This window comes from Onychostruthus taczanowskii, unplaced genomic scaffold (genome assembly GCF_017590055.1).
Source record: "Onychostruthus taczanowskii isolate IOZ18803 unplaced genomic scaffold, ASM1759005v1 scaffold13, whole genome shotgun sequence".
NCBI lineage: Eukaryota > Metazoa > Chordata > Aves > Passeriformes > Passeridae > Onychostruthus > Onychostruthus taczanowskii.
Window position 1 is genome coordinate 15078674 of NW_024498462.1, and position 24304 is coordinate 15102977.

Genomic DNA, 24304 nt, shown 5'->3' on the forward strand with positions numbered 1-24304 from the left:
ATGTTTTTCTCCCTGCAGGTGATAGTGGACACCCCAACCAGCCCTGTGACCAGTGGCCTCCCGCTCTTCTTTGTCATCACTGTCACAGCTATCAAACAGGTACAGCTGTCAGTGTAGGGGGGAGATGCTCTTTGAGACAGCTAGAGAAACATGTATTTAAATATGCTCAGAAGCCACCAACCTGTTCTGGTAGGTTTGGTGCACCCTCTTAGAGGGTGAGACGGTGCTGGTGCTTTTCAAGAGAGGCTGCACTTTGAGTGTGGGGGTTGGTGTCTCCTGTTCTGGCAGTGTAAAGCATCCCTGTGCTGTTGAAAGCGGGCCATGAGGGTCAGTAAAGCTTTCTGCTGTAGGTCTGGTGTTACTTGAATGTTTTTCCTCTTCTTGGAAACACTCCCTGAGTCCTTGCAGAGACGTGCTCCAAATACAGCCCACGCTCTGCTCCCGTGTTGGTAGGTGGAAAGGACAGGTTCTGTTCAGCCACTCAGCTAGTCCTGAAAACGTGTACTCCTCATCTTCTTGCAGTGTGAAAAGACCTTTTGCCTCCCATCACAGGCACACATGCCATTTAACATTTCCTGAGTGAATAATAAAAAAAGAAGTTTCATCTACAGGGGCTGGAAAGGGAGAGCTAGAATAAAATCTGTCTGCTTCAAATCTCAATGCTTATTCTTCCAGTAAAGACAGGAGAGGAAGACTCTCATCCTGCGTTACCATAGGAAAGAGTTGCAGGCTGCTGAGTGTATTATTCATATTATCAGTCTGTTCTTACCAAAACTGAGAATAATAGAAATGTGTTACAGTAGTTTAGCTGCTTGTTGCATGCCCCGCATATAGATTATTTTGGTGTTATTTTAATCTGTTCTGAATCTGTCAAATATGCATATGAAGGTTTTTTAAATGAATTGATTCAGTCTGAGCCACTCTGGTTGATGTTTTGTCAGGCATGAAGGAGGTCTGAGGACGGTTGCCTTATTCATTGTTTTCATGTGTCCCTCTGATCCTCACTCCTCCTTTTTCATGAGTTTACTCACTTTGAGTTTGTCTGTGCCTTAGGGGTACGAGGACTGGTTGAGGCACAGAGCTGACAACGAAGTGAACAAGAGCAACGTCTTTGTTGTGGAAAATGCAAAGCAAGTGCGGAAAGAGAGTGAAAAAATCAAGGTAACTGTTAACTGAGAGCCTGCATGTGGCTCTGACTGGGGCTGCTGGGAGCACAGAGCTGTGTGCTGAGGGGACAAGGGCAGGGCAGGAGGGGTGTCCTGGGTTAGAGCTGCCCCAGCTTGCTCACTTTCAGATGAGATGCTCCCAGAGCTGTTCCCAGTTAAGGAGTGAAGCTGCCTTTGATTTCTTCTGAAAAGCTGTCTCACAAAAGCTGTACCGGGGCTGACAGGTGACAGATCTGTCAGCATTTTGCACTTCTCCAGGACAGGCAGTCCTCTTCTATTTCCTGCTCTCCCAAGGACACCAGGAGAGTACACTTAGCTTTGATGTTAATTTATCACACTGCACTTCAGGCAAGTACAGTCTCTTGCTCCATCAAGATTTAGCAGAGAAATAAACACTGACTGTGCCACGTGGGTGCTCTGAGTCAGTGCGGGGCTGGATCATCCCATCAGCCTCTGGAGTGATGTTCAGGGGTCTGTGCTCCTCTTGGACCCCAGCTTGCCTCTTAGGCTTTGAGAGAAGCTGAATCACACTCATCTCATAACTCAGAGGGCTTTTCATGTGAATGTTTCCTTTCTCCCAGGTTGGAGACATAGTAGAAGTGAAAGCAGATGAGACCTTCCCCTGTGACCTGATATTTTTGGCCTCCAGCAGCACTGATGGGACCTGTTACGTCACCACAGCGAGCCTTGACGGCGAGTCCAATTTCAAGGTCAGGGGCTGGCTGGGGCAGCGTGGGGAGCTGGTGCTTGGCTACCTGGGCATGGCCCTGCTTGGGTGGAGTGGGCTGTGCTGAGCTGGAGGTGCTGCCATGGAGCCCATCCCTGTGGCTCTCGAGCAGCTCCTGCGTGCTGCTGGTGCGTCAGCAGTGAGCCTGGGGCATGGTTTGTGCTCTGCTCTGTCTGCCAGGGCTGTTGCTGCTGGTGCTGCCCCAAATGGGATTGCCATTTATTGATAGAGCCCTGCTGCCCACCGTGTCAGTGCTCCCTGCTCCAGCCACACTGGGAGCTCTGCTGCCTCTGGGGAGCAGTGCCTGCAGCTCTCCAGCCCCCTCCCAGGCCCTGCCAGCACTCCTGCTCCTTAACCAAGCATTGCCAGCGAGAGCAGGGACTTCTTTGGGGCAGCATGTCTAGATTCATTTGGGGAATTTTCACCAGCGTGAGAAAAGCATCGCTTCTGGGGTTTTCCCTCCCTTTCCCTGAAGCAAGCAGTGAAACTTCATACTAGTCTTGCTCAGGATGAATATCTCCAGTTTATTTTCTTTCTTTCTGTATCTCCCCTTCTCTCAACTAAGGGAAAGAAGCAACAACAAAGAGCTAATATACGTCAGAAGACATGAATGTTTGGTTGCACTTGAGTTTGATAAATATTTGCATAAGTGTAATACATAATATAATAATATTATAACAATATGCTAAGTATATTTGATAAATATACAGATACTAGCAGCTGCAGTAGTAGGGCTGGAAGATACTTTACCATGATGTGATTCATTCCAGCACACTCTGAAGTCAGTGGGAATACCGCTGTGGATCTGATGTGTTTGTCTGGGATTTGTGGCTCTTCTCCATGGGCAGCTGTTAGCTGGATAACCTGAGTGGGAGCTGGTGGCACAGTGCTGGTTCCACTAGTGAGGAGGAGTTGGAGCTTTGAAGTGGCTTGAGGCTAAAAATAGCTAACCATGTTAAAAGGCTATTGCTTATTTGTGTCAGGTGTATTATATGCATGAGTTCATTACTTTTGCAGAGTCTTGGCTCTTACTAACTTGTGAGTCTGGAGATGTGATGCTGAGTTGCTATATCAAGCACTGTGGTGTTTTTTTCTTGGTTTGTGGGTTCCTGTAGGTGACTGGACGCTGTCTCCTGTTTCAAGAGGAGGTGAAGATGAGTTTGAAGGGGAGAGGGAATAGAAAAGCCAGCTCTGTTTGGGGAGATAGGTCTAACATTAGGAACCAGGGTTTGCTGCAAAAGGGGGTGAGGGAAGCACATTTGGGTAATCAGCAGACCTCATCTGCAGGGGTATCAGCTGCCTTCCTGGTGGGAGTTTTTTGGTATTTGGGGCATGTCAGGTTGGGGTATGGGAAAGGTGTCTGTCTGGGTGAAACTGGAGTAGAAACGTGAAAGATTTTGTCAGGGCTCTCTGTCTTTGAAGCACAAATCTTTGGCCATACGTTAGCTAACAGAACATGTGTTTTCTACATGCACTAAAGGATGTAAAGATCATGGAATTGATTGGGAGGTGGCTTTGAAGTATCACTCGGGGATTGCAGTGTCTCTGCTGCTGGAGCATTGCAAAAACCCACACGAGGGCTGGGTTTGGTGCCGGGCGCTGCAGGAGCAGTTTTGACTCGTGTTTCACCAAAGCTGTGATCCATCCATGTGTGCTGGAAGAGGCAGGCAGGCCAGCAGAGCACACGGAGCAGGGGATGGCTCCTGCCGAGGCTGCAGCGTGTGTGAGTCCCGGGCTGCGGGGAAGGGATGCGCGTCAGGAGCGGAGGAAGCGCTTTAATGGATTTGTTTATGAAGATGGATCGAGGCAGCCTGCCGTGCAGCCCGCCGTGACTTGGAGCTCGGAGTAGCTCCTATAAATAGAGCCTGAAAGGCAGTGAGCAGATCCTTTGTGGGCTTTTCAGTTAATTATGAGAGATGAACCTTTGCAGCAGCAGCTGCTAAAAATAGCTTGGAGTCTGCCAGTGCTCTGCCTGGTCCCTGCTGCTGGAGCTGGTGTCTCATTGCCGTCAGGAACCAGCTCAGGTGGTGAGCCCCTTCTTCACGGGGCCACCTGCGGCCTCCCCTCCCCTCCACCCCAGCCAGGGCAAGTCCCCAGGGAAAACCCAAGGATGCTCTGCTTTTGGTGGATGCCTTACTGAGACACCCAGCAGCTGCTTGCTACTGTGGTTGCTGTTAGCATTAGTGACTTCATCCTTTCTCTGACAGAATGCTTTGTGGGAGCGTGGTGAGGGCTTGGGAGAGCTGCTGGTGCTGGCAGGCTTGTGCACGGTGGCCCATTTGAAGTGATGGGGTGTAAAACTTGAGGATGGGATTGCTGTTGGGGCTTGTGGTGACAGTGCCTGTGCTCCGTGGCAGACTCACTACGCGGTGCGGGACACCACCGTGCTCTGCACCGATGAAGCCATCGACACCCTCACGGCCACAATCGAGTGCGAGCAGCCACAGCCCGACCTCTACAAGTGAGTCTGTCCCTCCTGCCTGCCCCCCTGCCTGTCCTGCCCTGCAGCTGCCTGGGTCATCCCCCTGCAGACAGCTCAGCAGCGTCACTCGGGGATCTGCAGTTCAGCAAAGCAAAGTTCATCTTCTTTGTGTCAGGGACCAGAAGGTGTCTCAAGGCACTGACAAGCTACTGTGTCTCCTCTGTATGAGCATGGCAAAGTCTTCAAAGCTCAGTGTCTTTGCAGAAAAGCCTCCCCTGTGCAAAAGTTTCTGTGGTGCAATGAGCTGTTTTTTGTCAGCTCAGCAGCAGTGATGGTCCATGTACCTGTTTTTGGTCTGCTCTTACCTTCCCTGTAAGGTTCTTTGGGCTGAATGACTACCAGGAGTAAGTGGTCCCTGTGGCTAGATCCCTTGGGGAGGTTTTCTGGGATGTGCTGGGGTGTGTAAGCAGCCCTGAGCATGGGGGCTGTGTGGCTTCTCCCTGTCCTGAGCACAGCCACCCCTCTGAAACATTAAACTCTCAAATTCACTTGTTTATGGATTTGCTTCCATTTCCTGTCAATGACTTTTCTTTGTTATGTTTGTAGTGTCTATAGTATGTTTGTAATACAAGTTTCTCATATTTTATCACAGATTTGTTGGAAGGATTATCATCTATGGAAGTAACCAAGAGCCCGTAGCCAGGTTGGTCCTGCAGCTGCCTGTTAGCCCTCCTCAGAGGGGTTGGGCATCTACAGAGAATTTCAGAGATCTGAGCTTGTCCTGCCATCATTTGGGAATATTTTTTTTCTTTAACTATTCCAAAGATTTAATTCTAAAAGGAGGCCTCCCTCCTGCCATCCTGATTTGTTTGAGCCCCTTTTGGGGAATCAGTGCAGGACTACCTGGTAATGTCCTGTCCTGCTAGTGGGGCACAAATTTACCAGGCAATGACAAAATATTGTCATTGGAAGGTAAGAAAGAACTCAAACATCAGATTGTTCCATGGAAGAAATGAGTGAGTGGTGTTCAAAAGCCATCCAAAACAGCTGGCTCTCACCAGAGCATGTTGGATGGGTTTTGTGCTCTGGTGGGTTTGTTCATACCCTGGGAGCAGCAGGGAAGCTTGGGGTCTCAAAGAGAAATAAAATGGGGCTGACAGCTTTGATGGTGCCATTGACTGACTGGGCTGGAATGGACAGGCTTCTGATGATTTTAACATTGCATTTTTATATAAGTACTGGAACATACTGGATCTGAAAATTTTGCAATTATTCCTCACAAGCCTTACTGAAAGTCCCACAATAAGAGTGGAATCTTGCATCAGGGATAGTATTTGTAAGAGGAAATGGAAGTGTAGTTATATAAAGAGAAAAGCAAACTCAAGCAAGGCCCAAATTTAACAAACAAATAATGTAATCAGACATAAGGAAACTTTGTTTATCTTTCTGTTCTATTTCTAATTCTAATTTATAAAGTAGTTTGAATGTTCATTGAGTGATGTAATGTTATAACTTATTTTATGTTTAGGTCTTTGGGTCCTGAAAACCTGTTGTTGAAAGGTGCTACCCTCAAAAATACCAAGAAGATTTATGGTGAAGTTATTTTTGTTTATTTAAATAGTTCTGATAGGTGGTGACAAATGTAGATGTTCACTACTAAATCTGGAGAGGGACCACACTTCTCTACAGCCTGTCTGCCTGGGCTGTACAGCTGCAGTTTTCCTGCAAGCTGGTTGCACAGTGGCCAGGGTGCAATTAGGAGGCACTGGTTCTGTCTGCAGGGCTGTTAACACACCAGAGCAAGCTTTTCCTTTTGCCTGAGACACCATGAGCAAGGAGCTGTCCCCAGATCCTCTGCTGGGAGCACAGCCTCAGACACTGGTGTGGGTGTGATGGGAGGCTGATGCTTCCCCTGGCTCTGTGTGATCCGTGGGCTCCTGCTCATGCTCTGGGGTACAGCAGTGGCATTCCTTAGCAGCCTCAGAGGTTTCTGGAGCTGAGCAGCCCTTGGGTAATGCCTCCTCCTTCAGCTGGGACTGCAGTTGGATGTAAACACCGGTGCCCCTGATGGCCCAGTGCCAGCTGGGTCCCTTACCAGCCCTGCTTTGATGCCTGCAGGAGTTGCAGTCTACACTGGGATGGAAACAAAAATGGCTCTCAACTACCAAGGGAAATCTCAGAAACGGTCTGCAGTAGAGAAGTGAGTATTAATGTTCAGAAAAAAGTCAGTAAAACCTGTTGGATTTGGGTTTGTTTTTAGTGGATGGCTTGTACAGAAGTAATCCCCCTAATCTGCTGCCTTTTGTTTCAGATGCTCTCTGATTGCATAGAAAAATCTGGGCATTTGATAAAGCATATCTTGCAAGAAGCAGCATCATTTAGTAGCTTTTTTATTTAAAAACAAAATTAAGAAATGCTTAAATATATGAACCTGACCCTGAATATCAGCAGTGTCAAAAGCACTTGTTCTGTAGTTCCTTCTTAAAAGTAAGGAAGTCTTGTGCTTGTCTATTTACATGTTTTTCTTGATAAAAATAGCTGCAAGAATTTAAAAAAGAAACCTGTTTTTCAGATCCATCAACGCTTTCTTGATAGTGTATTTGTGCATCCTATTGGGCAAGGCCACTGTGTGCACGACTCTGAAATACGTCTGGCAGAGTAATCCATTTAATGATGAGCCTTGGTACAACGAAAAGACTAAAAAAGAGAGAGACACGTTCAAGGTAAGTGCATTTGTGTTTCAGCACCTCCTCCAGCTGTACTTACTCTGGCTGTTTAGTTTCATCTGCTAGTGCCTGCTGCCAGCCCTGGGAGTCCTGTTTGCTCACACAAAGTGCTGTTGTTTCCTTTGGTCTCTCCTGCTGTTTGTGCTTCTTGTGTGCCCCTCTTGTGCTTGTGCACAGTGGTATTTGTGTGGAACAGGGGCACAGCATAAATAAATTCTGTATAATGTAGAAATGCAGCTGATGTAACCTGGGTTCTCATCTGAACTCGAGATATCTTTTATGAATAGGTAAACCTAAATTGAGGCCATGTCATCCAGTTTGTTAAACTTGCCCAGACGTGGGCAGTCAAGCCTGAGAGAGTGAGTGTAAGTGTGTAGAGATCTTCACTGGATGGGTTATTGAGTTGATGGGTGATGTACAGGGATGTCACTGCACACTTGTACCCTTGCCACAGCTTGACTGGTCTCAAGCCACCTGCTCCTTTTTTCTGGAAACATTCAATTTCTTATGAAATTGTAGTCACTAGGAAGCAGTGAGATGTGCTTGTGTTCCTGGTAACTGCAGTGACTTGGGGTCAGGATGAGCCTGTAGCAGTATATTCTTGAGAGGAATGTGCTTATGAAACATTGTTGTAGTCACTAGGAAGCAGTGAGATGTGCTTGTGTTCCTGGTAACTGCAGAAGACAGTGGGATTTTCTGTGCCAAAGGAAAATAGGATTTAGCTCTGTATCTCAACTGTATTCATTTTCATGTTGTTCTTTCCTATTTAACCTCTTCTGAGAAGCTACCTAGAATCCCTGAGGTGTTGCTGCAAACTGCCCCTGTGTCCTGACAGCCACAGGCTGCATCTTCTCCTCCTTCCTCTGCAGGTCTTGCGGATGTTCACGGACTTCCTGTCCTTTATGGTCCTCTTCAATTTTATTATCCCAGTCTCCATGTACGTCACAGTGGAGATGCAGAAGTTCTTGGGCTCCTTCTTCATCTCCTGGGACAAGGAGATGTATGATGAAGAGATACAAGAGGGAGCACTGGTGAACACCTCGGACCTGAATGAAGAGCTGGGGCAGGTCAGAGCGTGCTGTGTTCGCGTCCGTCGGGATGAAAACGGGGCTGAAGGTGCCCTCCCTGCCAGGAGCCCTCGCTGTGGCAATCCCTGGCAGTCCCCTCGGGCCAGAGCTTCACCCAGAGCTGTGGTGGCACTTTCCATTTGATGTGATTCCACTGGCTCTGCCAGCCAGATAAGGTTATAAATAGTGCATGAAAGAGCAGGAATTGGGTCACGGCGATTGTTTCCATTTTGGGGAATATCAGGCGCAGCGCTCTGCGCGTCAGGGTGCTTTGCTTTCACTGCCTCAATTAAAAATTAAAAATCCTCTGTCTCTTTGAGGATTAGTGGAAATGTCTGCCCAGTCATCTCCCTGGGCGTGCAGAGCACGTGCAGCTGTGCTGCTGCTGCCTCGCTGGGACACCTAGACAGCTCAGGCTTCCCTCTCTGATCTGCAGTGGGAGAGATGAGTGCAGGGCATGTGTAGTGCCTCCTGCTTTTGATTTTGCTTTAAAAACAATAATAAAAATGCACTTGGAGTAGCAATTAGCTAATTGAAATACGGCTCTGAGATGAAAATCCCCAAAGGAGGCAGCAGACCTGCAGCAGCAGTTCTGTGAGCACTAGGGCTTTAGCAGAGAACCCAAGAAAGAGAATGAGGGGAAAGTGAAGAGCCTGGAGACAGATTTTAAGTCTTCAGAAGCTGCCTCCTGCCACCTGTGCAACAGCCTGAAAACCAAAGGAGCAAAGTAGCAGAACTACAGTGATGCAGTGGGGCAGCTGTGTCTTTGCATTGGGTTAGGATAGCCAAGTGCCCTCCGCTCTGGCACAGACACACTGAAATGCCCCAGGCTCTGTCCTGGGGGCTCCTTGCCCAGCCCTGTGGCAGCTGCCTGGTGCTTGCAGGTGGAGTACGTGTTCACAGACAAAACCGGGACGCTGACAGAGAACAGCATGGAGTTCATCGAGTGCTGCATCGACGGGCACAAGTACAAAGACTGCATCACAGAGGTGGATGGCTTCTCCCAGACTGATGGACCCCTCAAATACTATGGCAAGGCTGAGAAGGTAGGAGGTGTGCGTGCTGATGGCTGCAAGGGTTTGGTGGCCACTCCTGGCTGGGTGTTCAGCTGGTAACGAGCCCTCCCTCCCTCCTGCCCAGAGCCGTGAGGAGCTGTTCCTGAGAGCCCTGTGCCTGTGCCACACGGTGCAGATCAAGGAAGCAGACCAGGTGGATGGGCTGATGGCACACCCAGAACGCAAATACACCTATATCTCCTCCTCCCCAGATGAAATCGCTTTGGTGAAAGGCGCAGAGAAGTAAGAATGTGAAGATGTTGGCTCTTTATTTCCCTCTCTCTGGTGGGAAGGAGGGAGGGTGATCTGAAGGTGACAGATCCCTTTCCATGGTCTCTCTGGGAAGCATGTTGTGATACCATTGCTGAAGCTGAGCTGCAGTGCTGTGAGCCTGTGGGATTAAATGAGCTCTCTGTTAAAGGGGTGCTCTGTAAAGGCTCTTCCCTGAGCAGCTCCCTGGGAGGCCATGGTTTGCATTCACTGAGAGCAGCCCCAAGGTGCTGCAGTGCCCAGCTGTGGCACAGGCTTCTTTGCTGGAGCTCACGTGGCCTTGTGCTTGAATCCCCTAGAAACAGAGACCAGTTACCATGTGTATATTGCAGTGAAACTTTTTCCTTGCCATGCAGTGGCAAAATAATAGGATGGTTACTTCTGTCAGTCCCACATTTGAATCCTGCCTGAGATGCTCGAGGGCAGGCCGGGTGGGGCTTGGAGCAGCCTGGTCTAGTGAAAGGTGTCCCTGCCCATGGCAGGGGTTTGGGACTAGGTGACCTCTCCAGCCCAAACCATTTGGTGACTCTGTGCTCTTGCCAGCCCCTCGCTTCAGATGGAGCCTGGTGCAGCTGTGTACACTTGCTCATGGCTTGTAAAGCTGCCAGAGAGCCAGTGGACCGTGTCCAGAGGCTCTCTGTCTGTATGCTCCAGTGCCCAGGATCTCCAGGGGATGGGAGCAGTTCCAGGGCATCATAGCAGGCTCTGCATGGAGCAAACAAACATCCAGCCTTAGCTCGGGCTCACCGAGCTCTCCTCTGCAGTGCAGAGGTGAAATGAGAACATTGTTATGTATGATATGTGCCAATGGGTGTTTTCAATGCTCTTCTGTCCTTTTGTTTATTGACAGGTATGGTTTCACTTTTCTAGGACTTGAAAACAATTTCATGAAAATACGAAACCAAAAGAATGAAACTGAGATGTAAGTGCTGCTGGGGCTGCTGAGGGACAGGGCTGCTCTTCTGCACCACTCCCACCCAGCTGATCGAGTTTGGTCAACCTGGCAAGGTCAAAGCTGTTCCTTGAGGGCAGCCAGACCGTGCTGACCTGCCCCAAAACTGCTGTCCCATTTACAAAGCACAGCACATCGAGCTGTAGGTGAAAAGACTCACTTGCAGAAATCCACGGGTGGTTTTCTCATGTCTAAATTCAGGTCCCTCAAGAGCCTGCAGTCCTTTGTAGGTATCCTTCATCTGCATCAGCTCATGCAGGTGGCTCCTGGGATTCAGGAGGTGGCTGCTGACCTTATGGGCCGTGGCTGGGGCTCACAGCAGGACACTGTCAGCCTGAACTCGTGACACGCCTCCATTCTCTGTAACCATTTTTCCCCTCCCAAGCTGAAAATAATTAGATTTTATCCTGTGCTCACAGTTTGGTGGACATCTGTGAGTCACTGACCCAATCCCAGCACTCCCTGAAAACTTGCCTTCACATGCCAGTTTCACTTCTTACTTCCTTAATGAAGAAACTTCTTATTTAACTGCGAGACTCAGTGTTACTGCTTGTGGCACGTGGTGCCCCATTCCCTGCTGAGCCCCTGCCCAGCCTGGGGGCTCAGTGCCCTGGTGGGTACCCACACCCTCAGTCCCACACTCAGAGCACCACAGGACTATTGCAGTTTGGGTTTTTTCCTCCATTTTCTTGTGCACTAGCTGTAAAATTAATTCCCAGGTGGCTGCTGCCACTTGTAGGGTGTATTGATTTCTGCAGCTCATTGTTAGTGATTTTCTGTCTCATATAGTTATTTTTCTATTTTCCTTTACTGAGTCAAAGCTTTTTTCTCTTTCTCTAAAGGTACCAACTTCTCCACGTGTTGAACTTCGACCCTGTGCGGCGCCGCATGAGTGTCATAGTGAGAACCAGCACAGGTACAGGCACAGTGATCTGTGGGCTCTCCTGCCTTGTGCACAGCTGTAAAGCACATCCTGCTCCTTCCTGTCACCCACACAGGCTGAGCTCTTAGGTTTTCTAGGCAGGTCTAACTAAATTCTGTACTGGGACTGGTTGCTGTAGAGTTAATTTTTCTTCATGGGAGCTGTTTGGGACCAGCAGCACATCAGGGGATGAGAACAGTGACCCATGGAGAGCTCCCTGCCTGCCTTGTTCCAGGCTGGAACAAGCACAAGGAAGACATGTGAGAATGTCCCCTGGGTGGGATGGGATTTCATGGGAATAACAGACAACAATTCAGAGGTCACCATCCTTCTCAAGTGTCAGTCCTGCAAGGTTTGGGATGCTGCTTTTACCCTGCCTGGAAAGGTTGCCAAAGCTTACAGATACAATGTCCAGCCTCTTGCAGAAAACTTGCTCAGAGGCAGGTAGGGACACCCGGAGTCTTGGCCAGAGGAGTTTCACAGGCTGGGCAAAGGCCATTTTTGGTAGGCAGTTGGGTTTCTAGCAGTTCCCTCTTTAGTCCTCCCAGATTTCCTCCCTCTGCAGCACTTGCTTGCTGTTGGCATGGTTAACTCTTTCTGCAGCTTGTGAGTGCTATGAACTATTTATAATTTGCTTTTAGGAAAGTTGCTTCTCTTCTGTAAAGGAGCAGACTCCTCTATTTTTCCAAGGGTGCAGCAAGAAGAAATCCAACAAACAAAAGTCCATGTGGACCGCAATGCTATGGTGAGCACACGGGTGGAATTTGGCTGGCTCCTGGGGTCAGGAAAGCCTTATTCCAAACATAGGGATGTGACCTTGCTTTGGAGTGAAGTGTTGAAAATGTGAGTGTCACTTCACATTGTTTTGATGCTAGGCTTCTTTCCTTTCCTGTTTGGTTGGCTTCCACCTTTATTTGATATACTTATATGGTCTCCATCACAGTTGTCCAAGCATCTCCCAGGCAAGTTAAAAATAGAAGTAACAGCAGCAGCCTGGTCCCAGTTGTGGTGGCACCCAGTCCTGCTCTCCCTGCTGGCTGCTCCCAGCCCTGCTCCTTCTCTTGCTTTCTTTCTGCACATAACAGGCAGAACCACAATTACTCTGTATAAATGCAGAAAATTGCTCTTTTGACACAAGCCAACAAATTATCCTTGCCCTCAGGGTCAGTACTGCCAGAAGCACTGATGGTAGACAAAAGCACCAACCCTGAAGTGAGGAGCTGTAAAAAATCTGGATTCAGGGCATTTGTCCACTTTGTTTTCTTTCCCTCCCACTGCCAGGATGGCTACCGAACACTCTGTGTGGCCTTCAAAGAGCTAACTGAAAAGGAGTATGACAAAATTGACAGACAGCTCAATGAAGCCAAGATGGCTCTGCAGGACAGGGAGGAGAAGATGGCCAAGGTTTTTGATGACACAGAAGCAGACATGCACCTGATTGGGGCTACTGCTGTAGAGGACAGGTAAGGAGGTGGCTGCAGCAGCAGCACTGTGGTGCCTGTGGTTTCTCTGTGACGTGCCCTTGTGGCCTGGACTCGCCCTGGTGGAGCTGAGCAGTCAGGCAGATGCTGGCAATGTCCAGGACAATTAATTACACCATGGCACAACCCATTTCACAGTGCCCTAGTTGCTTAAATTGGCTGGTGTAGTAGGAATTGGGATTTATTAATGAAACTACAGAAATACTTGCACTTCTGGAGAGTGAATTAAGCACACAGCATTAATTTGCACATCAAAACAAATTCAATTCCACATTCAGTTACAGTAACTGCAAGTGTAAATTAAACTCTTACTGTGAGGCCTAAGAGTCAAGAGTATAAAGCAGTGATTTCTCTTTTTGTCTGCAAATAAAAATTTGGTGTTGCTGACTTGTAATCCTCACTCCTGTGGCAGTGGTCTCCCCAGCACGGGAAAAGTCAGTTACCTTCTCAGAGCTGGTGTTTTTGGCTGCAGAACCAGACCCAGGGCTGTGTGGGTGAGGTGAAGTGATGCTTTGCTTCTGCTCGCAGGCTGCAGGAGCAGCTGGCAGAGACCATCGAGGCCCTGCACACAGCTGGCATGAAGGTTTGGGTGCTGACAGGAGACAAGATGGAGACTGCCAAATCCACCTGCTACGCCTGCAGGCTCTTCCAGACCAGCACGGAGCTGCTGGAGCTGACGGCCAGGACGGTGGGCGAGAGCGACAGGAAGGAGGATCGGCTCCATGAGCTGCTGCTGGAGTACCACAAAAAGCTCATTCAGGACCTTCCCAAAAACAGGGGGGGCCTGAAGAGGTGAGTGAGCCACAGGACCCAGCCTTGTGCCTTTCAGATGCAGGTTTGGTGCAGAGGTAGGACCATGCTGGGGCCCTGGGGGCTGGGTACCTGCAGACACTGACTGGTTCCTTTGCTGTGCTCATCATCTCTGGTATTACCTGGCTTTGAACTTTATTGCACTCTTCCTTCAGTGAAGGGCACGTGTTAAGTCTAAGCTTTTTAAAATTGCTAAGCCCCAAAAAATGAATGGGAAGAAGATTAACCCAAAGCCAGGGTTTTTTTTCACTAAGATGATACAAGCAGCTAGGTTGACTTAGTCTGAAGTTTCAAATGTGTTCCTTGTTGTGCCCAGGAGCTGGACGTTGAGTCAAGAGTATGGACTGATCATAGATGGCTCAACACTGTCGCTGATACTCAACCCCTCTCAGGACTCTGGCTCTAGCAATTACAAAAGCATATTCCTGCAGATCTGCTTGAAGTGCACTGCAGTCCTCTGCTGCCGGATGGCTCCTCTGCAGAAAGCACAGGTATTTACCTCTCACTGCCTGAAGTGACACACGCTGAATTCATCAGCTGGGACTTCACCTGAGCATCCTAATCAAGCAGGACTTCTCCAGGCTGTGTGTAAGCCTCATCTGAGCTTCAGGGCATGATGAAAGCACACCCTTCTTTCAAATCTGAATGCAAATCCTTTGTTTAATATGCTGGCAGGAACCCATAAACCCAGGCCAATTAGAAATAAACAAAACCTCCCAGTTTGCGCTTTTTTTTCCTTTCCAAATTTGTTAAGTGGAGTCTGTGACTTCCTCACTCCAGCAGCTGATGTCCCAGCCTGATAAATGATGTGTTTCTGCACCCTGGGATGCGTGAGAGAGCCCACCTTTGGGAGAACAGGGTCTGGCAGAAGGGAAGAGCAGGATGTTGCTGCTGGGGTTTGTTTTTAAATACTGTCCTTCAGCCCTGCACAGCTGGGTGGGGCTTTTACTCTGGTTGTGGCTGCGCAGCAAGTAAAGAGGGCTTGTATTAACCTGAGCTCTCCAGGTGTTACACTGCTGCTATAAAAGCCTGATTGCTTGTCCTGGGAGGAGCAGTGGGAAGGTCTCTGGAGGCTTTTTAACTGAATTTTGAGTTCTGCTGCTTTCCTTTTTAAAAATCTTTTAGATTGTGCGAATGGTGAAGAACACAAAAGGAAGCCCGATAACCCTCTCGATAGGGGATGGTGCAAATGATGTCAGTATGATTCTGGAAGCACATGTTGGAATAGGTAAGAGCCCCTGGAACACCCATCTCTAGGGGATGGTGCAGATGATGTCAGTATGATTCTGGAAGCACATGTTGGAATAGGTAAGAGCCCCTGGAACACCCATCTACAGCCCAGAGCTGCCTGCTCTGGCTGGGGCTCACTTCTGAGGTGCAGTTGGTGTTTCTGATTGCACGTGAATAAACCAATCCCACTGAAAAATGTGGGAAGTCTGCTCTTGCTTTCTCTGGAAGCAGAGTTTTAACTCCAGATTAATGCTGGAGATCACAGAATCATGGAGTAGTGTGGGTTGGAAGGAGCCTTTAGAGGGTCCAACCCCTGTAGAGAGCAGGGAGATCTTCAGCTCCATCAAGTTCCTCAGACACCTGTACAGCCTGACCTTGAATGTTCCCAGGAATGGGGCACCCACAGGCCCTCTGGGCAACCTGTGCCAATGTTTTACCATCCCCACTGTGGGAGAGAGAGATGAGATCATCATCTGCTGCTCACCTGTGCTAGCACCATTCCCTGTGTCAGTGATACACTGCAGATTGTGTTCCAAAACTCTGTGACCAGAGTGGTGCTGGTAAGGATTGCTTGAGGCTCAGGGAAAAAAGGGGCACAAGCAGCAAACAGGTGGGTGATCAGTGGAAGGGCCAGGCTGCAGTGCCTCTGGTGGCAGTGGCTCAGCACAGGGACACACAGGTGTTTGCTGGGGCTGATGCCAAGGTGGTGGTGCCTGCCCTGTCCCTGTGACTGACAGCAGGCTGGAGACTCCTGCTGCCTGCAGATTGGGGTCTGGAATGTGGGGGCCTCCTGCAGTACCACTGAAGAGGGTCAGGGGAAGAGAGAGGGCATGTTCTTCATTGGGGGCTGTTGGAAATGCTGGGGTGCCCTCTGGTGAAGGGAACCCAGTGCAGTCCATCTGGATGTGGCTTTTGAGCCAAGCAGCTCTGTGGGGATGGAGGCTGAGCAGCTGCAGGGAATAGCTGGGCTGTGTGAGGTGCAGGCCAGCCCACAGGGAGCCAATTCCTTGTCTTTCATCAGGTTTGCCTAGACACCCTTCACCACACTTACACAGGAAATCACAGAGCAGCCTAAATATAGCTCAAAAACTCCAGAGGCAGGTCTGAGTGTTGTGGAGCCAAAAGCACACAGAAAGTATTCATGTTTGGTCTCCTGGGGCACTCAGGAGGGAAACTCAGCCTTTGTCAAGCCTTGAGGCACTGAGTGAAGTGAGCAGACCCATCCAGATTCCAGCCCTTTTGGGATTAACCCTTGCCATGCTTCTGTCTCCAGGGATAAAAGGCAAAGAAGGACGCCAGGCCTCCAGAAACAGCGACTATGCTGTGCCAAAGTTTAAACATTTAAGAAAACTGCTACTAGCACATGGGCATTTGTATTATGTGAGAATAGCACACCTTGTACAGTATTTCTTCTATAAGGTAAGGGGCAGCGTGCAGCTCATTTCTTTGTTCATTTTATGCATTTCTTTGGCAGTAGAATGAAATAATAAACAGGAAAAAAAACGTGGGGGATATTCTGTAGTTCTGCTTTCCCTCCCTGGGGACAGGCTGTGTCTGCCATGTGCCTGTCCATTGAAAACAGTGCTTGCAGGGGAATGTGAGCATTCTTCTAGTGTCTCCTGCAGATACTAACTGCTCACAGGATTGGTTTTGTGCTTGATTGAACAGGTGCCCTACCTTGTCTGATGTTGTAATGTCAGACACTAATGTCTGATAACAGGAAAAACTGCTTGGGTTTAGACTGAGAAGTCAAGTGCTTCCCTGCTGACCATTTGTCTTTTGTTTTTCCAGAACCTTTGCTTCATTTTACCACAGTTTTTATACCAGTTCTTTTGTGGATTCTCACAGCAGGTAACTTCCAGTAATTTGTCTGTAAAGGCAAGATAAAAAGCAAGAGGCAGAATGAGGCCTCCTAGCAGAGACTTGGCTTTTGGCATCCTGTCCTTCACCACCTTGCTCTAGAGGACAGTAGGAGCTGACCTTGTTGCTCAGCACCATATCTGGAACATAATATTTTGAGACCATAACTAAAAAGAAAGCAATCTGCTTTTTTTCCTTTCCCATCCACCAGCCATAAACACAGGTGGACATCTTCCTGAAGTAGTGAGAGAAGGGTTTAGCTGGTTTGTCAGCACCTGATTTTGCTACTTCTGCTTTTCTTACAAGAACGGGTTTTAAACGGTTTCCTGATCTTGTTTCCTCTGCTGCATTTCACTGCATTAAAAATGTCACTCAGAAGGAAGAACAGTTCATTCTTTTGTCTCTTAAAAAAAGACACACAATGACTGTTACCAGAGCTTTGTTTAATCAGAGGGGCAGATCCATGTGGTGAGTGGGTTCATGTGCTTGGAGACAAGAGCTTTGGCTTTCATCTCAACTTAAGGGGCTTTTGTGTCTATTTGGGCTCAAAAGTAACAGGAAGAGTAAATGGTGAGAGAATTCTCTGCTTGTTTTGGCAGAAACACTTGCCTTTAAAAAAAAGAAGCTATAGTTCCTCTAAAACAGTCTAGTTTTTAGAGAGCCACAGGAGGCATCAGATGTATTAATAGAAACAGCAGCACAGGAGCAGCCAGAGGAAAGCTGTGATAAGGGCTGTTTAGCCATGTTTTTCTGGGGATAAGCTGGAGATGAGACCAGCCAGTTACAGAACTTCCTGTCAGTGGGGGCAGTTCCTGGGCATGCAGGTGCCTTGTTCCCCCTTGCACTGCACAGAGCACAGCTCCCATCCAGCAGAGCTGTGCTGGTGACAAAGGGATGGATCTGTGTGACAAAGGGATGGATCTGTGTGACAAAGGGTATGTAGGAGCTGGTAATTGATGGTTTCATTTCTTTGTGGAGAGGCCTTTTTCTGTGTGTCTCATGTAACCCTTTCTTCCTCCTCTAAGCCACTGTACGATGCTGCTTACCTGACCATGTACAACATCTGCTTCACATCGCTGCCCATCCTGGCCTACAGCCTGCTGGAGCAGCACATCAGCATCGACACGCTGACCTCGGACCCCCAGCTCTACATGTGAGTGCTGCTGGGCTGGGCAGGCCTCTGCACAGCTGCTAGCCATGCTTTGGGATTCCTTGGTGCAGGATGTCAGCAGGTGTGCCTGTCCCGTGTCAGGGATGGCATCGCCACGAAGTGCAGGAAAAGCCATTTCTGTCCCTCCTGGCTCAGCTGCTCCTGCGTTCAAGCTGAGCAGCCTCGTGTTCACTGCCTGTTGCTGCTTGTTTATGCTCTCTGACAGTATCTGGACTAGCAAACTGCACTGCTGTGTCTCTGTGAAAGGGTAAACTGTGGGTGGAATTCATCCAAAAGGAAAATGGAGCTGTGAGTGTGGCCAGACCATTCATTCACGTTACCTTTGAGCCAAGCATGTGATGGAGCGTGTAATGCAGGGAGGGGAGATGCAGCTTTCAGGAGGAAAGAAGATCCATTTGTTTTCACAAAGATGAATGTTTCTGAAGCCCAGCTCAGGCAGGTGGTTTCTCAGCTTGTCTAAATGGCTTCCCCTCCACAGGCCAGGTCCCCTTATCAGAGCCCAGGGAGCTCTGCTCATCAATCCACACACCACATGTTGCTGCCACATTGCCTGGGGAAAGGACAGCTTAGACTGTCTCCCTCTGCTCTGCCTGTCATTTCCTCTCCTTGGTTGCAGCAGGGAGAGTCTCCAAACTTGCACAGAAACAGAGATGCTTTCCATCGTCCCAGCCCTGCCCACACAGGTGCTTGGGGCAGCCCTTCAGCAAAGACTAAGGAAGATGTTTTTTGGAGGAAGCCCCTCTCTGTGCATCCCTGTTGCTAATTGCCAGCCTGGCAGTCAGCTCAGCCCTGTGCAAGAAGCCAGGTGAGGGCTGCTGTGGCCAGTGGCCTGTGCCAGCCCTGTCACTGTGCTGGGATGCCCCTCAGCAGTGGAGGGGCTGCGTGTGGCACGGCTGTGCTTGAGCCAGGGGTGATGATGTGCAGAGACAGCAAAGGGAATTACCAGGTGCCTAAAATACTGTGTGAATGTTGCCTTAGCTATAGAAACAGCAGTGACTCAACAGAGCTGTAAGGCTGGGAAGGGGCTTGGGTGGTTTTGAAGTAAACACTCAGAGCCATGATTGATTAGAGCTCTATTCCCTCCTCTATGGCAAAATGCCACCGTCTGGATTTTTAAATAGCTTGGTAATTGAATATTGTGAGACAGAGAGCAGTAACAGCAGGCCCCTGTGCCTTCCCCTGGTGGGCTCTCTGATCTCTGGGGTCTGTGTGTGGAGGGGAAACAGCCTTAGCTGGAATATTGCTGCCTGTGCATGTGCTGCTGCATGCAGAGCGCCCGCTGCGCTGCTGCTGGAGGAAGTGCTGAGCTGCTGCAGTGCAGAGCTGAGCCTGGAAAGAGCCTGTTTACCACGAGCACTGCAGGACACAAATGGGAATGCAAAACACAGCTCGCAGGGAGGAAGCTGCTTTATTTTCTCTCCTTGCAGTAGCCCACGCTTCCAGTCTGGTTTGTCCTTGCTGGTTCCTCAGACCCAGGTTGTGCCATGTTAGAACGTGGTCACAGCATTGCTGTGTGTGGGTTTCAATAGGATCTCATTTCACAAACTGCAGCTCTAGGAGCCCAGCACCACACAGGTTTGCAAAGTGCATCTTGCTGAAAATGGATGTTTTGCTTTAGGAGTTAAGGAGAGTAATGCAAAAAAGGTGGGGACTTGACAGAAAGTAATCTGAAAAGATAATGATGCAGGGAACTGTTTTTAACTCCCTCCTGCCCTGACAGCCACCCTGCACTCCCCAGGCCCTGTGTGTGGTCCCTGCAGAGCTGTGCTCATAGCCCATCCATTTGCTGCTGCTGCCTGCATGCCAGATCTCATCCTGTATTCAGCCAGGAGCCTCCTGCTACAACCCCTGTGATAAAAACACCCACCATACAATTCAGGAGGTTATTTTCAGTCTGTGCAGAAAAACACCACTTCAGGGAACAGGACTTGCAGAGCTTTTCTCAAAAAACGACTTTGTACATTCAACAAAAAGAGGGAAACACACCACAGATTTCATGCATCCCATCCAGCTGCTCTTTAGCCTTACCCTGCTTTTAAAATTTAGCAGGCAATGTCAGATACCATGGGCAGCACAGGGGCTGCAGGAGAGGTTCAGGACAGCATTGCCTCTGTTCACTTTGTGCTTTTTTCATCCAAGTTACCTAGAGGAGAAAGACAAAACAATTCATATGCTGAACCTCTTGTGATTTCTCATGATCAGCAGCTGCATATTAGAAGTGTTCTTTATGTTCTGACAGGTATTTTTGCTCCAAAGCCCCCAGCCCGTGCCAGTGAGGAGCTTTGCAGCACACGCTAAGCGTGGTGGTGATGGTGCTGTTACTCCATCTCTTGGCAGGAAGGTGTCGGACAATGCAATGCTGCAGTGGAGGCCCTTCCTGTACTGGACCTTTCTGGGCGCCTTTGAAGGACTGGTGTTTTTCTTTGGGGTTTATTTTCTTTTTCAAAACTCCTCGTTGGAAGACAACGGAAAGGTAACGGCCCCAAAAGCGGGGAAGATGGGTGTTTGTGTTGTGTGCTGCCTCTAGTACGCCTGGCAGGGAATATCTGTGCACTGTGTCTCGAGTCTTGTCCAACAGTGGAGCCTTGCTTATGGTGTGATCCTGCAGCAAATGCTTGAAATAAAACATTTTCCAGATTGCCATGGAAACGGGGCAGAGCTGGTTACTCTCACTAGGTAAAATGACTAGTCTTACACACAGCTCTGCTCCAAGGCAGTGAGCTTTGCACAGTCCCCTCCTCTGTGTGATCCCAGGGCAGGGGCAGTGTCTGTCCTTGCCACCAGGGACAGCCTGAAATCCAGCATGTGCTTGGCTGGTTGTGAGCAGCTGAGCTAGCCCACCTTGCTGAGATGGTGCTCGTTAGGGCAGGGCTGCTTGTGCAGTGCCTGCCTGGGGCTGTGACTTCAGCCTCCTGTCTCCCTCAGCCCTCTGGGCTGGCCTTGTGCTCCTATTTTGGAGCCAGCAGAAGTCCCCAGCTGCTGGTGGCAGCAGGATGTTGTCCCTGCTGCCTGCTTGCCTCTGCTCTGGGGTGCTGCATTGCTGTGGGAGCTGCTGGGGTTAACTTGCAGGGGAAGAGGAGGAAAAAAGACGGAGGGTTTTTCTATTTTTCCTTTTTTCTCATTTTTTTCTTATTTTGCTGGTTAACTAAGTACAGAGAAAAGCATTAGTGCAGTGCAGCTGCTAGGTGTGGTGGCCTGAGCTCTTTCAGGACCCTTTCCCCAAGGGAATGGGCAGTGTGCTATTAGATCTTGGCTGATGGGAAACTTCTTTACACCATCACCTTTGACCCTTCAAAATACCAAAACTCTTTTTAGCGGCTAACACTTGGAGAAAAGCTGATGAAATTTATGTATGTATACTCATACATTGCATCAATGCCAGCATTTATGGCCCCAGCTATATGCAGTCAAGCCCCTGTATTGTCAGATCAGTGAGTGCTCTTCTGTATCTGTAGCCATTCTGGTTGGATTGGAATGAAACATGAAGCACTGATGTCTTCTGCAAATGCCTTCAGAGGTCAAATCTGTGTGGCACTACAACAAGATCTGTGGTTATGTCCTGTTCTGTAAACACTTATGCCTGTAAGAACTGCTACCAGCAATTGTTCATAATATCCATGTATGTTTGATTGACTCGTTTTTCACTCCTATTGACTTCAATTTTTTTGCATTTTTTGAAAACTTTTACATTTCACTTTCTGTTTTGATGTATGCATTCAGAGCTTGACAGCCTTTGGTAAGCATCTCTCCCATTCATTGCCATCACTGGATTTATATACAGTATCTGCTTTTCTTTGTGTGTGTAGTCACTAGTACCCACAAACCAAACCAGCTGGAGCAGCACCCACTGGTGCATTCTGCAGGGGGACTGCAGAGAGGAGATGATGATGATGATGATGATGCTGAGTGTGGCGAGAAAGCAGAAACTGAGTAAATTGCCAGGAAATCCTGAGATGCAGGTGGTGCAATGACTTGTGTCCTTACTGAATTGCTGTTAGTAGGAGGTTGTCCCTGTCTCTGTCCCAGCTCTGGTCACCTGTCTGTGGCCCTGCATGGCTCAGGGTGGCGTGGCGAGGCGCGCTGTGCCGGGAGCTGTCCCAGCGTCCGTGTCCGTGCCTCTGTCCCTGCCCTGCCCCTGCTCCCTGCTTGCCCCCGTCCCTGTCGGCGTGCTGTGCCTCCTGAGGAGGGCCAGGACGCCTGTGGCAGTGCCGTGTGTTTTGCAGGTGTTTGGGAACTGGACCTTTGGGACGATTGTTTTCACCGTGCTGGTGTTCACCGTCACTCTCAAGGTCAGCGCCTCCCTCCCCGGGGAAATCATGGGCTCAGTGTGCTCCAGATCAAGTGTCTGAGTATTTTCCACCACGCTTAAATCTTCTCCCGTAGAGGCAGAACCTGCTTACTTTCCTTTGTGTGGTCTGTCATCTAAGTGTTTGCTTTGTTTAAATTATTTTTCTGTTTTTTCCCCCCTCTTTTGAGGACACCAGTTGGTTATGGTTGACTTTTCCCCACGCTTTCACCTCTTGATGTTTAGTTCCAGCAAGAGGAGAGGAGCAATAGAGAATTTGGGTTTGTCCACCTTGTTTCAGACAAGGCTGAGTGCCAAAGTGATCACAAAAGCACGTGTCAAATAACAATAGCAAATCTATTTTGTTTCATGGAGCTTTCCAGAACAAACTGTTTGCATAAGACCTTACAAAAGGTCTTTTGTGTTTGGTTCAGGACAGCAGGTGGTGACAAGAGGCAATTACAGTCCCTGTAACCTTTAGATGTTTCTTTCCTGTAGGATCAGGGGTTGCATCAAATTTATTCCATTTAAAAGTGTCAGTTACAATTAGAATGTCACTGTTTCCCTGCTAACATGGTGGGCATTGAAAATGTTTTTCCTGGTGCCCATATGCACAGAGGTAGCTGTTTGGAGAACCTTCAGCCTTAATGTGGAACCAGTGTGAAATGTCATACAAATACAGTGCAATGCACTCTGCATCTAAAGCCTGTTTTGTCTCTCTTTGTTCCCACAGCTAGCGTTAGACACCCGATTCTGGACGTGGATGAACCACTTTGTGATTTGGGGCTCCCTTGCTTTCTATGTGTTTTTCTCATTCTTTTGGGGAGGAGTCATTTGGCAAGTATCTTCTTCTTTCCACTGCCCTTTTTTGGGGGAATGGCCGGTGCTGCACCCCTCCTTAGGGGTCCCTGAGACCTGTGGGTGCCGAGGTGTGTGCAGCCCTGCTCCTTCCTCTGCTGCCTGAGGAAGGGCTGCCTCCATCCCACGCCAAAAGGCAGTGCTGGGTGAGGGCTGGTGCACATGGGTGTGTTTGAGGAGGTCTCAGCCCAGCAGAGGGAAGAGCCTGCAAGAGAGAACACCCTGGGCATCATCCAGGTGCTCAGCTAGGGCAGGGGCTCTTTGCATTTCTGCTGCTTGAGGCTCTTGTCTGTATTGGGAGGTTCTAGTCTAAGCCTTTTAGGGTCTGTTTGTGCATGTGGAGGAGAGAGGCAGAAAGAATTTGTGGTGGGAAGAACCTCAGTGAAACAGAAGGAACAGGTGGGGCAGATGCAGAGCAAGAGGGTCTGGCCCTCTGGGACAGGGGGAAAAATCAACAGGAGCAAGCCAGGTCCTGGTGTTGAAATGATGGATCTGAGTAGGAGAAATGCTCTTGATTTGAGTGCACCCAGGATTTGACGTTTAATGTGTTGCAAAAGCAGGTGAGCATTAGTGCATTACAAACATTACAGCTTTGTATTTCCTGTGCTGCAGCAAATGTTCAGTTGACATTCCCAGCAGACAGCATCTCTGTTTTACACCTTTGCTTTGCCATGGGATATTGGCTGGATCTCTGATCCAGCTGGATCCCTGGTCCAGCAACCTGCTAATAAGGATGTGGAACAGATTTAGATGCTTTGTGTGGGGGTCACAAGCTTTAGCTCTGCAGTTAACTTTTGCTGACCAGCAGACACAGATCTGAATCTAGCCACGTCTCCATGCTCAGTGTGAGTTTTCTACTGAAAACTCTTCCTGCTGTTTAACTTGCATAGCTCAATATTTTTGATCTAACAGTAAGCAAAAACTGCTTTGGGATCCTTGTCAGCAGTTATTGATGAGGAGTTTTTCCCCAGCAGCTGTTGGTTGCTCTCCCTCATCAAGGAAAGGAGGAAGGGACAAATAACCTGTTGTGATTGAGAGACTCTGGATTTCCACTGCCAAAACCAAACCAGAAGCTCTAGCAAACCCTGACATTGGAATAAAATTACCTGGCTTTTGATGAGATGAATAATTTATCGTTCAGTGATGGTGGCTAAATTCAAACCCCTTCCTACCCTGAAGAGAAACAGATGTGGAAGATGCAAAATGGATCATGACAATCTTCCAGAAATAGTGCAGCTGGAGGCAGGAGAAGCATTAGAAGGATGGACAGTGTGTGTCTGTGCTGTATCCATCTCTGTCTGA

The 24304-nt window shown here is 48.8% G+C and overlaps 1 protein-coding gene across 4 annotated transcripts in view; it reads left to right on the top strand.

The window, feature by feature from the left end:
* The window catches only part of ATP11C (ATPase phospholipid transporting 11C), a 54127-nt gene that overhangs the window by 22362 nt on the left and 7461 nt on the right, over positions 1–24304 (top strand). For 3 of the 4 annotated variants that reach the window (XR_005952065.1, XM_041396500.1, XM_041396502.1), the window contains exons 4-27: positions 19–99; positions 1054–1161; positions 1748–1876; positions 4251–4354; positions 4968–5018; positions 5844–5908; positions 6434–6515; positions 6888–7038; positions 7911–8108; positions 8993–9154; positions 9249–9406; positions 10284–10355; positions 11228–11301; positions 11949–12052; positions 12589–12770; positions 13317–13580; positions 13915–14089; positions 14724–14826; positions 16102–16247; positions 16620–16679; positions 17714–17841; positions 20197–20332; positions 22083–22148; positions 22878–22981. Coding sequence is in view for 3 of the 4 variants with exons in the window: in XM_041396500.1 (XP_041252434.1) it covers positions 19–99; positions 1054–1161; positions 1748–1876; positions 4251–4354; positions 4968–5018; positions 5844–5908; positions 6434–6515; positions 6888–7038; positions 7911–8108; positions 8993–9154; positions 9249–9406; positions 10284–10355; positions 11228–11301; positions 11949–12052; positions 12589–12770; positions 13317–13580; positions 13915–14089; positions 14724–14826; positions 16102–16247; positions 16620–16679; positions 17714–17841; positions 20197–20332; positions 22083–22148; positions 22878–22981 (2903 nt within the window). In the remaining variant the exon portion in view is untranslated. Of the gene's footprint in view, positions 1–18; positions 100–1053; positions 1162–1747; positions 1877–4250; positions 4355–4967; positions 5019–5843; positions 5909–6433; positions 6516–6887; positions 7039–7910; positions 8109–8992; positions 9155–9248; positions 9407–10283; positions 10356–11227; positions 11302–11948; positions 12053–12588; positions 12771–13316; positions 13581–13914; positions 14090–14723; positions 14827–16101; positions 16248–16619; positions 16680–17713; positions 17842–20098; positions 20163–20196; positions 20333–22082; positions 22149–22877; positions 22982–24304 lie in introns of those variants that run through there. The other variant, XM_041396503.1, reaches the window with a different exon arrangement.